Source organism: Globicephala melas, chromosome 16, assembly GCF_963455315.2.
Source record: "Globicephala melas chromosome 16, mGloMel1.2, whole genome shotgun sequence".
Classification (NCBI taxonomy): Eukaryota; Metazoa; Chordata; class Mammalia; order Artiodactyla; family Delphinidae; genus Globicephala; species Globicephala melas.
The window spans coordinates 29,273,703-29,289,435 of record NC_083329.1 but is presented as its reverse complement, the minus strand read 5'-3'; the positions used below and the strand labels follow the sequence as shown (position 1 = coordinate 29,289,435).

The window sequence follows — 15,733 nt, the reverse complement described above, 5'->3', positions numbered from 1 at the left end:
TCATCTGTGAAAACAGACACCCGGCGGAATTGGCTCTCGGGTTCGTTGTGGATTTAAACGAAGTAACACCTGTGAAATGCACGTTGGTGCATTGGCTGGCACCGAAGCAGGTCTCCATAAACAGCAACCGTTATTATCATCTGATTCTTTTTTGGGCTGGTGCCCAGGTATATCTGCTACAGCAAGACTCAGCAAATAGCAAATTAATGTTGGTTTTAGGGGAGGCATCCTAGTGAGAACGTTGAAGTGAGGCCTGGAGATCCAATAAGGAGAGAAATCAGGGGTTAAGCCAACCCTATTTCTCCCAACTTTTCAACCACCTGCAGACAGACTAGCTCTTAGCCGATTCTCCAGATATTGCAGAGTTTTTCCAGAGGCAGGTGAAGAGTGACTATGTGTGACTCTGAAGACCTGTACTTGTCACCTGACCTTGAACATAACAAACAGCCCGTGAGGACGGTAGCTCCAATTACAGTCGTGGACTTGGAAGAGCTCTCTTAAGGCAGATTGATTTATTGGACCAGAAATTCAGCTCAACAGCCCATGCACAGAATCTGTCTTTGGCAAACTGCCCTGCCTGCTTCCTTCTCTCTTGCTCTGATATATTGATCTGTATGTGTGAGTTGGTGCAGTTGATTGTAGAGGTCTGTGTGTGTGTGCTACTGTCCCAGGATGGAAGCTCCTGGCTGGGGGCCCTCTGTCTGAGGGATCGCCAAGCCTGAAACTAGAAGGTCTCTTGCTCCATTTCTTCATGTGGTAGCTTAATTTCATTCGTCTGCTTCAGGTGGGCCCAGAATGTTCCAGACTTCCTCTCACTCTGTCTGACCTTCTGTTTCTGAGTGCAGTAACGTGTCATTTTGCAAGGAAGGAAGAAACCTAGTCTTCGTTGTGTGCCTTGTGCCAGGCAAAACATCACTATCCCCACCAGTCAAAAAAAACTAAGACTCAGAGGTGTTAAGGAACTTTCCCAAGGTCAAATGGCAGTAGAGCCAAGATCCATGCCCAGGTGTGTCTGAGTGATGACCTCAGTGATGGCAGACTCCAAGCTTAGTCCTGCTGGGGGACAAATGGCCAGCCATTACAGGAGGGACATCTAGATCACAGGGTCACCTTAAACAGAAATACTCTGAAATGTAGGGTCACAATTTCCATTCATGTCATCAGACATATTTTATACCCACCATGTGCATGGCTGTTTGCCCTCCCTTGTACTATCTATTGCTGTGTAACAAATTACCACAAACGTAGCAGCTTAATACCCATTCATTATCCCATAGTTTCTGCCGGTCAGGACTCCAGGCAGGTTTAGCTGAATCCTCTGCTTAGGGTCTCATAATGCTGCCATCAAGATGCTGCCCAGGGCTGCACTCTCCTCTGGAGGCTCGACTGGGGATGGATCCATTTCCCTGCTCACATGCCTGTTGGCAGCATTCAGTTCCTTGAGGCTGTAGGACTGAGAGCTTGTTTTTTGCTGGCTCTTGGTTGGAGGCTGCTCTCAGGTCCTACAGGCTGTTTTCCATGTGGGGGTTCCCAGTGTGGCCACCTGTTTCCTCACAGCCAGCCCAGGAGAGAGAGTTTCCTGCAAGATGGCGCTACCATCTTGTGTGACATAATCACATATATCCCATCACCTTTGTCATAGTCTGTTGGTTAGAATCAAGTCACAGGTCCTGCCCACACTCAAGGGGAGAGAGTCACACAAGGGCATGGACACAAAGAAGCAGAGATCATGGGCTGGGGGCACCTTGGGGGTCTGCCCACCACATCCCTCTTGTCCTTTCCCTGTTCTTTCTTTCTCTTTTTCTTCATTTCACCATCATCCTCATCTAGACTCAGACCTAGGGCTTTGCCAGTAAGTAAGAGCTTTACAGCAATGACGTTAACAAGTAATATGACTTTGTGCCAGGCACCAAGCTAGTTTTCTTTTTAACTTTCTCTTAAAGTATAATAGACACACAGAAATCTGCAACATCCAAAGTGGAGAGTTCGATGAACTTGTTTGAGACCGAACATACCCGTGTAACCATCCCACAGATCAAACAGCAGGATATTACCAGCACCCCAAGGCCCTCTGCAAGCTCCCCTCCAGTCCCTACACCCTCAAAGGTAAACCTCTAACAGCATAGGTTATCTCTTCCTGTTTCTGTACATTTTATAAATGGCGTCCTACAGCCTGTGTTATTTTATGTCTGGCTTTCTTGACTCAACATAGTGCTGTGGCATGCGGTTCTAGGTTGTTCGTTCTCATGGCTGAACAGGATTCCCTTGTGTGAATATACCACAATTTGCTTATCCGTTCCACCGCTGATGGGCACTGAGTTGTCGCCAGTTTGGAGGTGTTACAAATGGTGCTGCTGTGAGCAGTGTATTATGTACCTTTTGGTGAACACCTGTAAGCATTTCTGTTGGAAATCTCCATGAGAGTGGCATTGCTGGGTCGTAGGGTGTGCATATTTCTATGGGCTATGTTTCTATATAGAATCCTCACATCCCCTCTGTGAGGAAGTCGTCATCATCCCCTTTATGCATGACAACATTTGAGCCAGACCCGCACTTCTTCCAGAGCTCCTGAAAGATTAGACCGGAGGAAAGGCACAGTGGAGAAAGTGCAGGTCTGGCTCTAATGCTTTTTCACTATCGGCAACCCTCTTTATTACTTTTGTTTAAGAGACCCATCGTTTTGGAAGAGTTCTGCACATCAAGCTACCAAGCAAATGTCGTTTGTTCACTATCATTTAATTCATCTTCCAATTCTCTTATTAGTCAAAGACATATCTAACCGGCTGCAGTGTGGCTGATCCAACAACATGTATGACAGAACTGATATAATTTCAGAAAAAGACAAAGGAAGTCCTGGTTTGGGTTCACCTCTGTAGCCTCCTTACAAGAACACAGGGTTTCTAAAGGGCTGTGAAAACACTGACAGTCTGCTGTCCTTCCCCTTGTGATGTGAGGGAACTCCAGGTGATGGAGATCCCCACCCCTCCACTAAGGAAATCTAAGACCCAGACCCTGTCTGAAATCCTCTGATTTATGATCAATAAATATATATTAGTGCATAAGTAATTCACAAATCATTCAGACTAGACCTAGATCGTCTTTTCAAACAAACTTTCAAAGCCCCAACCATTTATTATGGGCTTATTCTTAAACTAAGATAGGTTATAAGAAGATAGTAAGGAACACTTTCCAAACTGCCACCAAGTGGCCAGAAAGACTCAGGCTATTGCTTACATGTGGGAGTACTGGGTTCTTTCCCCCTTGTTTCTGTTCTTCTCCATCTGTTTCTCTTTCTCTGTCTCTCTCAGTGTGTCTCTCTCTATATGTGTATGTATGACATATATACCATACAAATCTCTCTCATATACATATATCTCCTGTATATACACATATGTAATATCTACATATATATTAGAGAGACAGAAAGACATCTATCTTTATATCTCTCTCTCTATCAACAAAATTGGGATCCCACGGTATCTTACTTTTTTATTAGCATTTTTTTCTATGCGATTAAAAAAGTAATTTCAAAAACATGATTTAAAAAATATTGCTGTTTCGGGCTTCCCTGGTGGCGCAGTGGTTGAGAGTCTGCCTGCCGATGCAGGGGACACGGGTTCGTGCCCCGGTCCAGGAAGATCCCACATGCCACGGAGCGGCTGGGCCCGTGAGCCATGGCCGCTGAGCCTGTGCGTCTGGAGCCTGTGCTCCGCAACGGGAGAGGCCACAGCAGTGAGAGGCCAGCGTACCACAAAAAACTAAAAAAATATTGCTGTTTGATATTCCATCACATGCAGTTACCATGATTAATTTAACTAATTCTCTATTTGGGGATGTTTAAGCTGTTTCTAATATTTTGCCATTGCTAATAACACTACATGAATATGTCTGTACGTAAATCCTTGGGGACATCCCTGATATTTTCCTTAGGCTAAATGACAAGATGCTGAATAACCTACCAAATGGGTTGGCTTTTGGATGTTGACTTTTGAGTCTCATTATTAAATTTAAATTTTTGCTGCTGCCAACAGTGTATAGAGTGTCTTTTCTGCCCACCCTGGTAATTTTCTATTATAAATAATTTTTCTCAATTTTATAGGTAAAACACGATTGTTTGACTTTAATTGACTCCTGGTGAGGTTAAATATTTTTTCAGACTTGCTGTCCATTTGCGTTTCTCTTTATTTTGCGTTTTGTGTTCCTTTTTATGCCATGTGTTTTCCCACTCCTCCACAGAATGCCACCCTGTGCTCGGGCAAGCCTCTTTCCCTGCTGCATCCCTGCCTTTACCACGGGAGTGATGTTAGTGTCCCATAGAACTCGGCATGGTCAAATGCTTTGCAAACAGAACATATGTCAGAAAAATGCACATTCACAAGGCCCGCAGGTGGCTTGGCCAGCCACATCTGTCATTCCTCCCATTAGGATCCCCGAATCCCTCCCAGAGCTGTAAACCTCACACCTCACCCAGACTCTGGACCTTCACCCAGGGGCCGTCAGAGCAGGAGGGGCTGGCCACGGTGCCTAATGACTTAACCAGGTGAGGGTCACGTGTGCATGACTGTGCCTCAGAGGGAGTGTTCCCTACTGCTCTGGGGAAACAGGCAACTGTAAATCAGGTAACAATATGGCACTGACTTATTTATCCTTGTAAGAGTTTTACATTCTGAAGTCAGCAGGGGACCCATCGCCCGATCCACGGCAGATTTTCAGTCATCACTCTGGGAAAGCTCAATCCCCTTGCTCAGCTGGATGGCATGCAGGGGGCGTGCACGAGGCAAGGCACCCCACCGGGCCAGACCCGATGGTATCTCAGTTGGAACCAAATGTTATCTTCCAGAGATGCGAGACAGAGACAGGAAGTCACCAAACAGCGGGAATTTCTCCCCCTCACTGCTAACACTGCTCTTTCACACCCCCCAGCCTCCTGGAGCCAAGTTCCTCCTCCTTCAGAGGGAATGTTTGCCAGGATGACAGCTGCACCCTGGTAGGTGTGAGAGTGAGTCATTCGAGTTGGAGTGGACATGACAAAAGAGAGGCTGGTGCTATTTAGCAATCAAAGCTAAGACTGCACTCAATGTCCCCAAATATTGGGCTGGCCAAAAAGTTCGGGTTTTTCCGTAAGAGCATAGCAAAATCCTGAACGAACTTTTTGGCCAGCCCAGTAAGTCATGGTATAACCCTTACAAGAGAATATTAGGCAGTTATTAAAAAGAACGTTGTCAAAGAATTTTTATGAGACTGAAAAATGCTCATGACATGAAGTAAAATGAAGGAAAGAAAGGTGTAAAGCCCACCTGTAGAATATGATTCCAATTATGTAAGACTAGCTGGAAATAGTGTAAAATGGTGACTGAGGATCTCTGCAGGTAAGATTAGGTTTGAGTTTTATGTTCTTGATTATTTTATTTAAACATTTTCCTACACTAAGCATTTGTAACTTTTATTTACAAAAAGAAAATAATATTTTGAAAGACCGAGCCTGACGTGATGTGCCCCAGGCCCCTGGGATTTCACAAGCTCCTATCTGTTAATCAGCTCTGCTCTCCTTAAGCTAGTGTTAGGGACGGATGTGCTTGCCCTCACCCCATAGCTTTCCTTCCTCCCTCCCTCCCTCCCACCCTTCCTTCCTTCTTTCTTTCTTCCTTACATTTTCCCCCTCTTGGGCCCTGGCAAATCTTTTGAGAAAAGCAAATCTTAGAAACCAGACCAAAACCAAATTTTCAACAAGCTCAAAAATTTAGTTGTACCAATGTTGCGTGAAGCAGAGGTAGGGGACAAGATTGACAGCCCTTATCGTGGGAAGACCTTGGTGGACCCAAAGATTGCTCTGCTCTGCCCTGGTCACACTGCTTCTAGTGGGCTGGTTAAAAAAAAGGATGTCAAAAAGACTGCTTTCTGCAGAATCCAGAAGTGACAATAATATCTCCACCACCAATACCAGCAGCAAGACCACCACTGTGCACCAAATGCTTATCTTGTGCCAGACGGTGGACTAAACCATGATCTTATTTGATCTTATTTGATCTTTAGAACAACTCCTTTACAGATGACAGATCTGGGTTTATCGAGGTTAAGTAATAAGGCAGGTATTCGTTAATCTATAAATTTGCCCAGGAAAGGGAGGGAGGTGATGCCCCAGGGAACATTGCACCTCCTCTGCTGATGGGGGCTCGGGACCACGGCCTTGGCTGCTGGGATGGAAGAAGCTGGATTACCATGGGACATTTGTGTGACACTTTCTGATCAAGAGTGACAACCCAACTCACTTCAGAACAACACAGGTTTATGTGGAAAGATTCTGGTGATGTGACGGGTATGGCTCGCTCATGGGAAGTAAGCGGTTGAATCTCCAGAACTGGGAATGTGGGTCCCCAGACGGCCCTCAGCTACACCCCCCTTGCACTCACCCTGACTGCTGTTTGTCTGACTCTGGCAGCTTTGACGGCCTGAGAGGCCATGCACTGCTCAGGCCAAGGCCCCTGTGGGTGACTTTGTGGGGCACTGGGGAATTGGGTCCTTTCTTATACAGTTTGCCGGAAATGTGACAGCAGTAGACTGGGCCTCCCCAGGGCAGTCCTTCAATCAGCTGGTAGAGGGCGCCCGACAGTGTGGAGAGGATGCTTGTTGATCAGACGGACTGTTTGGAGCTGATGCTGTGAGATTACTGGGTACCCCAGACAAGTTTACCCCATCCGGTTATTACATATTACCTATTGTACTAATACACAGAAAGATGCAAACTATCGATATAAAACAAAACCAGTTCATTCAAGAAGCCATAGATGCGAGGTTAACTGGGACCCAATGTTAACTTGTACTGTTTTTTCTAGAATAGTGGCTTGAGCCTTGAGGACTTGCCTGCCTCAAGCAATATCCTGGGAAGCTGACCCAATGGAGACTTAACATCTCAAGGGTGAATTCATCTTCCTGGGTCAGAGTTGGTTTGGGGGTCACATGCTCCTGAGGTCCCTAAAGACCACGTGAGCTGCATTGCGTCCAGCGGCTCCCATGACACCTCCTCCTGGAAGGGAGTCTCCCATGAACCAAAGCCGTGCTCACCCCCCTCCCACCCCTCCGTCCCCCCATGGGACTTGCTGAGGCACCAGCCACAAAGCAGAGCAGGGACGCCTCAAGGGTGATGCTGGGGCTGTGGGTATCAGAACCACCTGGGATGATTCTTAAGACAGATCCTGGACTCCCCTGCATCAGTGCAGGAAGGGCCAGGTGCCTGGTGCAAGCAAGTGGCCCCCTCCCTCTGCCCCCCCAGCCTGAGAGCCAATGGGCCAGATGGCGAGACTCCCAGCACGTGAAACTAGAATGAGGGATTAAGGATTTGAGAGGAAGTCATGGAAGTATGGACCCCGTCTGGGGGGCCGGGGCCCACATAGCTCAGAGGAAGCATCTGTATGAGATGAGCTTCCGTGGGGTCAGTAAGCCTGGGAGGGGAGCAGGGAAGAATTTTAAAATTGAGAAACTGAACTTTGCCAATTCTTACTGGTCTCAAATACGGATGGGAATTTAGAGGCATGGGTCTTACACAACCCACCACGGGAACTTGGAGAGATGCCTCCACTGGGACGTATCCCCAGGTCTCGTGGGGAGGAGGTGAGCTAACCTGAGGGTTGTGGCCGGAGAATTCTCAACATGGGTGATGGCTTGATCTCCCGGGAGTTCCCCCCCTCCCGCTTCCCCCCTTGTTTACCCTGCTCCCGTCTGCAAGCCTCTGCCAGCCCTCGATGCCCGCACAGGGTAGTGGGACTGAGGGTCACTCACCAGGATGGGCCCCACTTCCGCAGAGATACAGGCCCCGGAGAGGGCAGCGGTAGCTGGAGTGCAGGGGCACAGGGCGGGCAAAGTACAGCTGGTCCAGGGCCATGGCGCAGTGGAATATATTCTGCAGGAGGCAGGGCCACAGTCGTTAACATAGGAGTGTTACATTCTCCACTCCGCTCCCTTCCCCTGTTCTCCAAGGAAGGTTTGTCTCCTTCCAGGATGTTTTCTCGGGCTCTTGTGATGCAGAATGAGGAGGGGAAGAGAGAGAATAGGCACAAGTCCTAGGGCTGGGGGTGAAGTTTCCTAGAGGCATTTTTCAAGAAGGAAAAAGGGTAGGGAGCATCTTCAGAGGGTAAGGAAACTGAATGGGAAAGAAAAGGGAGATTTTAAGGATGTTGCTGTGGACTCTGAATCCCCCTCACTCTGTTTGAAAAATAGAGGAAGTTGATTTATTTTGACTCTGGTACATGTTTCTTTGGCCAAGACTCCCAGCTGAGCTTGTGCCTTGGGGTTCCAAGGTCACAGTAAATGGCAGATGGATACTGGGAGCTGAGTGCGTTTCTGCTCCACTGGCCTGGGTCAGACCAGCCGAGGAGGGAGGAGGTGTGGGGGAGGGGGAAGGGCACACCTGTGGGGCAGGTCTGGACAAAAAGACCAACATCTGCTGGACGTCCCCGTGGGGATGACCTTCACCTGCCCCATCAACGTGTCCCAAACTGAGCTCGTCTTCTTCCCTCGAGTCGAGTCGGCTCCTGTCCCGTCTTCCCTGCCTCTGTGGATGGCATCACCTCCCCCTCCTTGGCCTTCAGGTGGACCCTTTACATCCCCTCCACCCGCCCTCTGCACGCACATGTATCAAGACTTCTCAATCCACCTGCCCAAGCCTTCCGCCTCCACCCTTTCCCTTCCCTTCCCACTGCCTGGCCTCTCTCACTCTCTATCCGGCCCAGCGCTGTCCAGTAAAAATATAACGGGAGTCGCACATGTAATTTTAGATTTTCCAGTAGCCACATTAACACTTAAAAAGAAACTGGTGAAATTAATGTTAATAATATATTTAATTTAACCCAATTAAATGATGTATTTAATTTAAGCCAATAGATCCAAAGTATTATCATTTCAACATGTGGTTGGTATTAAAATTATTGATGAGACATGCTACATTTTTCTGTACTTGGTCTTTGCAATCTGGGGTGCATTTTATACTCGAAGCGCATCTCATTTTGGCCTGGCCACATTTAAGGGCTCAACAGCCACACGAAGCTAGTCACTGCTGTATTTGACCTGCCTCCTGACCCATCCCCCTGCCTCCAGGCTCAGTGAGTTTTTGATAAGAGAAGTGTGAGCACATGCTGCCTGGGGGAGGGAAGGTCCCTCTGAAGAAAGGCAGATGGGAGGGGCTGACGCGGACATCCAGGCAGAAGGGCCGCAGTCCTGGTGACCTGCTCAGCAGACGCTGCCTCTCCTCACTCCTCCTTCACTGCCTAAATCTGACGGTGTCTCTGTCCCCTCTCTGCTGTGGTCTCTGCCTCTGTCCCCTCTTCCTGCTGAAGGCTGGGTGTGGAGGGACAAGATAAAGCCGCGTGGGCCTGCCAGGGAGTCGGGGTACAGGGAGAGTGTGACGAGAGACCCCAGTCCTGTACTCACCCCCCCAGGAAGCCCAAAGACTCTCTCCAAGTCAGGGGGTGTGAGGATGTCTCTGCCCACCACGGAGCCCTTGAAGCCGGGGGCGTAGGCCTCAATGCAATCACACACTAGGTGTCGAACACAGGGAAAAGAGGTGATGTTAGGAGAAAGAGGCATTACGATTGTACAGCTCGGCATATTTACTAAATTCATTAAACTCTACACCTAAAATGGATATTTTTTCATATGCAAATTATACCTCAATAAGCAAAAAACCAAAAACAGTCCACAGGCAAATAAACAATTCATTACAGAGACCTATGGGTGTCAGGCTAGTAGAGCCTCCCACTCTTTCCCACCTTTTTACTCCAACCCTAAACACTTGTCTCCCCTTGAACATGCAAAAATTTCTTCACCTCATTGCTCTGCTCAAGTTATTTCTTTTGCTTGGAATGCACTTTGTTGCCTGGTCGACTCCTATTCATCCTTTAAAACCCAGCTCAAATGTCCCTTCCTTTGGAAAGCTCTCCTGTCTCTCTGGCTCACAGCTTCCTCCTTTGGTTCCCCCAGTCCGTTGTACTGTAAGACTGGTTTGTTAGTCTCCCCCGCAGGACCGTGAGCAACCTGAGGGCAGGAACGATGTCTTTTTGGCTTTCTTCGCTCAGGGCCTGACCCCAGCAGTTACTCACTCTGTTGATTTAGGTTTCCCTGGGTACTCCTCTCTCCCTGGCACAGAACTTGCAGGTGTTAATCCTGAATGGGGCAGTCAGGAGGAGAGGAGGCCATACGGGATGCTCGGCCAGCTGTCACTGTGAAGCCAGGGCGGTCTAGCCCTCCTTACCTCTGTCTGCGTGAGCGTTTCTCTCCTGCTCGTCCCAGGCCTTGCCTGCAGCCAGTGTGTAGGGCGTGTACTGAGTGAAGAGGGAGATGACATGGCAGCCAGGGGGAGCCAGCGTGGGGTCCAGCGAGGAAGGGATGCAGAGCTCAATCATAGGTCTGCGTGCGACACGGGGAGGAGAGAGGGAAGGGGCTGGGGAGCCACTCTGAGATGACGGGACAAAATGCAGGCCTGAGATGGGAGGATGCTGGGGACAGGCCGATGAGCTCTGCAAGGTCATGGTGGTGTTTGCCTGCACGGGCTCGGTGACCACCAGGACAGTCCAGACCACCAACGGGGAGCTCCCTCATCTCCAGGCCCCTGTCCCCGGCCAGACCGGCAGGCTCGGGGCTCTGGTCCCTCCCAGGCCAGGGTGGTGAATGAGCGCGGTCCCTGCCGTCCCACCACACCTCCTGTGCTCTAACCAGGGGCTCAAGTGTCTCCAGGGTCCCCACCTGTGGGAAGGCAGGCCATCCATGGCGTCTTCAAAAGCCTGATGGAGAAGGAGGGTGTCCTCACAGTTCAGGTGGATTGAGCATTGGTGATGGGGCAGCGGCTGGCCCCTGGGAGCATTGGGGGCCGCCAGGAAGTCAGGCAGCCTGTCGACAGCCACTGAGGGACCAAAGAGGAGGGTCAGGGCCCAAAGGCCTGTGTCCTCAGCCCCCCAGGGTCCTCTATCTCTACCCACCACCTGCTCACCCACATGGTGGACTGGAAAGAAAAAGTATGAAAAAGTGTTTTACCTTCAAACTGGGGGGCAGGCTGTGGGGCAGGGGATAGAGATGATGATGAAGATCAGTCTTTCCCAGACATGGAGATTTCTCACTCAGATAACCTCAAAAGAAACAGCTCTACAATCTGGTGTGCCTCTTACCATTGATCTTGGTAACAGGCGACTGGGTGTCCAGCTGGGAGATTCTCTCCACGAACTCCTCAGGAAGCCACTCCTGAAAGAAGAAGGTTCTACCCTGGGGGTGGCCAAGGCCCCAAGGGGGCTGCTTTACTCCTTTGCTCAGACTGGTCCCTCAACCTGTACTGCTGGAGACCCTCTCCCTCCCTCAGAGCTCGGCCAAACCACTTCCTCTGTGAAGCCCTCCTGGACCCCTCCAGCTCTGCGCTAACCACTTCTTCCTTTGCAGTCTGCCAGCGTCCTGGCTGTAAATGGCCCACACCAGCTCCTGCTACGGATATGGCCCGTGGGCTGCGTGCAGCGCTGCGTGCAGCGTCTTTCACCTCTGGTCTGTAAGCTCTTGGAAGTCTTGATGATCTCAAAATTGTCTCAAGATGCTTTTGAACTGATGTTTGCTGAATTTGATTAGTGGAATCACTCAGAAAAAGTGGTGCCTTGTCCCCAAGAATAATCCCCCAATCGCTGGGAGCTCCATGCTCATACACACATTATCATATCTTTGGGGGACAGGGAAGGTGTGATCAATTGCAAAAACTGCCCCAAGTCCCCAACCCTCCTTGTATGCACACCCCTTTTTATTGCCCTCCCACTGTGACTGAGCTTGGCCATGAGACAAAGCTAATGTTAGCAAATAGGATGCAAACAGAAGCACTTGCGTGACTGAGTTTGCTCAGTTTTGCCTTTTGCCAGATCTGGACTACGTGCCTGGGGATGAGAGACACATGGAGCAGAGCTGAGTCATCCTGGACATTCTGACAGAGGCCTCTCGATTAGCCACAGCCATCAGCAGGGCCCACTAGTGACCCGCAGCTGCTGGAGGAGTGCATGAGTGAGCCCAGATCACTTGAACTCAGCCAAGATCAACTGATTTCTACCGCTCTGTGTGCTAAATCCGTATTTCTTGATATGCCCAGAAGCTGTGTGGTTGTTACGCAGCATTCACGTGGCAACAGATCACTGACACAAACAGTGGAATTAGAGCTGGTTAGAGGGGAGAAATCAGGACAGCGGGAAAGCTGTAGAAGTAACCCTGGGTCGAAAGTCAGACCTGAGTTCTAGCTCTGGCTCTGCCAATTGCTAACTGCCTGGCCTCGGTCACCTCACGTCCCCGGACCTTTCCCCTCACCTGTGAGGCTTCTTTGCTGTTTGCTCCCTGCCCGTTAGGTAAGGAGAGAAGACAGATTTCCCCACATCCGGAGAGACTTGGCACTCACATCTCCCACCCTGATGCAGCCCTGGTCCCCTTGATCCCTCCACATTCCAACCCCAGGCAGACATCTCACCTCCACCCCCAGCCTCACCTGTGGCGTCAGCTTCAGGAAGGTGATCTGCGGTGATGCGCTGGACAGCACCGCTTTGCTCCTTACCTCCGAGCCGTCTTGCAGCACGACTCCTTGAACGCGCCCTCCACTGCTCACCTGCACCTTAGCCACTGTCTAAAGCCATGGGAAAGAGCCCGGGCAGGGAAATGCAGGTGAGTCTTGGGGGATTTCCGCTGTCCATGCTGCCCCTAGGCACTCGCAGCCTCATCAGCCCTGGCCCCGAGTCTCTGCAGCTCCTGGTGAGGCGTTAGCCCACCCCTCCAATGCAAAGGCTCAGTCCAAATGTGGGCTAGTGGCTGTGAATTCAAATGGGGTAGGCAGAAGAACTGGGACCTGGTTCACAGCAGTACAGGCTGCAGAGCCCGAGCTCCTCGATCCTGAGCCAGGCCTTGTCCATCAGTAAAATGAGGGACCCTCCAAATCCGATACTTTGTTCTATTCTAAGATCCTTGCCAAAAATTGGGGTGGGGTAGAGGGGCTGTTCACCTTTTCAGTGAAGATACTTGCTCCGTGTGCGGTGGCTGAGCTCGCGATGGCGTCGGAGAGGGCACCCATGCCACCCTGGACGTAGCCCCAGGCCCCCCGCATCCCCTCCAGACCCCCCATCATGTGATGGAGTAACACATACCTGAGGACAGAGCATCAGAATCAGTGGCTGGAGGTGGGGTTTAATCTCCTCAGAGTTCTAGGTGCAGAGTCCTTCCCGTCCTGTATCTTCAGCCCCTCCCTGCCCCTATCCAGCCCTGTCCGACTATCCTTTAAATGAGCCCGAGACTCTTGCAAGCGCCCTTCGCTTCCCATTCTGCATCCTCTCCCCCTGTGAACATCTGCGGGCAGAGCTTTGGTTCCAACAATGTGGCAGCGATGCCCAAACCTGCCTCTCCAGCTCTCTCCTGAGTGCCAGCCTGTATGCCCAGCTACCCACAGATATCTCCACTGGCATGGCTTTGGGCAGGCATCTTAAACCCATCCCCTTGTCCCCACTCCCCAGCCTGATTCTCCATCCCAGTGAATGGCACCTTCAATTTCCAACAGAAAACTGGGTGTCAGTCTTGTCTCCTACTAGGCCCTCACCACCTACATCGTCGAGTGCCCCCCAAAGAACTTTCCAAGGCCCCACTCCCTGCTGCTTCCTCCCTGGTCCAGGCCATTCTCTTCTCTTTCTTAAGTTGCTGCAGTAACGTCCTCCTAATAGGATCCACTTCTCCCACTCGTTCTTCCCTGTAGACCTTTCTCCACGTAGAACCTGGAGCCCAGTCTCAAAACTCAGCTATGCTCCTGTCACTCAGCTCTTTTCAAGCCTTCACTGGCTTGTCGGTGCTCTGAGGACGATGGCCAGTCTCCAAAACCGGCCTTCAGGGCTCCTGCCTGCTCGTCAGCCTCGTCCCTCCCTACACTCCCCCCACCCCCCGCACTCCTGTTAAGCCAACTCTCAGTGCCTTGAATAGATCACATGATCCACGTGCAGCTCCTACGTTTGCACGTGCTGTTCCAGAGTCTAGAAGCCCCTTCCTCCCTCTTCTTTTATTTGGCTAATTCCTCCTGTCCTTAGAGTCCCAGATGAAACATCTCTGTCTCATGGGGGGCTTCTCTGAGCCTGGACCACGTTGCCCCACCATCACAGTGCCCACAGCTCTCCATTCCACTCCTTGCTCTGTGTCTACCTCCCCCACTAGGATTTCAACCCCATTCACTACCGTGTCCCCGGACCTGGTCCCCAGGCAAGTGCTCCATCGATATTTATTGAAAGAATTAATGAAAAAACAAATGACTTAAAGGCCCATTTCACAAACTGGGCAGTAGCTAAGCCTCCTGAACACCCACAGAGAAAAGGACCAGAGGCCCCAGCTGGCAAATCCAAATCGGCTGGTTGATCTTGGCCAAGATGTTGCAACTGCTGCCAGCTCCCACTTCTCCATGGCCCTGGGGATTCGGGGCCGGCTCAGTGTGTGCTGGAAAAGCACTACCAAGCGCTCTTATCCCTCGAGAGAGAGCTTCCTGCTGCATCTTCTGGTGCACTGGAAATGGCCCAAGACTTGGCAGCATCCTCTATCCCAACACACACACACACACACACACACACACACAACACACAACGCACACAAACAACACACACACAACACACACAAACAACACACACACACACAACACACACACACGCACACAAAACACACACACACAATACACACACACACAACACACAATGCACACAAACAACACACACAACACACACAAAAAAACACACACAAACAACACACACACACGCACACAAAACACACACACAACGCACACAAACAACACACACACACAACACACACAAACAACACACACACACAAACACACACACACAACACACACACACAACACACACACACAACACACACACACAAAACACACACACACAACACACAACGCACACAAACAACACACACACACAACACACACACGCACCCCTCCATTCCTGCTCCTACAGGGGCTCATTAAATCATACCACAGCTACACACTTCACTGTGTCTGACTGCCCCCTCTCGGATGAGGCTGTCAGCACACCTCCCGCTCACAAGGGGAAAGGCAGCTTCCCATCCATGTGAAGGTATCTGTGTGTGTGCGAGTCCTGGAAGCCAGGGAAAGGATCTGCGGGAGAGAGACAGGCAACGGGGATTTGTGGGAAGGGAAGAGATGATAGATAGGTAGATAGGTAGATAGATAGGTAGGTAGACAGGTAGATAGGTAGGTAGACAGGTAGATAGATAGATAGATGATAGGGAAGAAGATGCTCATGTTGAGATATCACAGGAAGCAGGACAGAGGTGTTTCTACTGAAGCAGTAGGGAGTAGTGGCTAAGAAGGAAGACCCAGGGTGGGGTTGGGGGCAGGTCAGACAATTTGGGCTAGAAATCAGCTCTGCCACTTACTAGCTGTGTGACTTTGGGAGGGATACTTCCCTTCTCTGAACCACGGCTCTCAGGTGTTGCTTTGAGGCTTAAATGAATCCTGTGTGAAGTGCTTCCTCCTGCCTGGCTCACTGGGTGAGCTCAGGGAACGGGAGTTAACGCTCTCGAGGGGGGATCGGCTCCACTGCTGCTGCCCCACCTCACCTGCCACACTCACCCACTCCCCGGAATGTAGGGACTTGTCATGGCTCCAATCACAGAATCCGTTGCTAGAGTAGCTTTTAGAGGCTCAGACTCAAACCACTGATCCAGCACCTGGGACGGCAAG

General features: G+C 50.4%; 1 protein-coding gene across 1 annotated transcript in view; it reads right to left on the bottom strand.

Annotated features, from left to right (window-relative positions):
- Positions 1 to 5,636: 5,636 nt before the first annotated feature.
- Positions 5,637 to 15,733, bottom strand: part of PYROXD2 (pyridine nucleotide-disulphide oxidoreductase domain 2) — a 28,792-nt gene continuing 18,695 nt past the window's right edge. The window contains exons 8-16 of the mRNA XM_030865301.2: positions 15,623 to 15,720; positions 12,998 to 13,139; positions 12,491 to 12,625; positions 11,154 to 11,226; positions 10,735 to 10,891; positions 10,244 to 10,398; positions 9,424 to 9,530; positions 7,777 to 7,897; positions 5,637 to 7,024 (exon numbers count right to left, since the gene is read on the bottom strand). Of these exons, the coding sequence (XP_030721161.1) occupies positions 6,954 to 7,024; positions 7,777 to 7,897; positions 9,424 to 9,530; positions 10,244 to 10,398; positions 10,735 to 10,891; positions 11,154 to 11,226; positions 12,491 to 12,625; positions 12,998 to 13,139; positions 15,623 to 15,720 (1,059 nt within the window). The 3' untranslated portion in view covers positions 5,637 to 6,953. The remainder of the gene's footprint in view (positions 7,025 to 7,776; positions 7,898 to 9,423; positions 9,531 to 10,243; positions 10,399 to 10,734; positions 10,892 to 11,153; positions 11,227 to 12,490; positions 12,626 to 12,997; positions 13,140 to 15,622; positions 15,721 to 15,733) is intronic.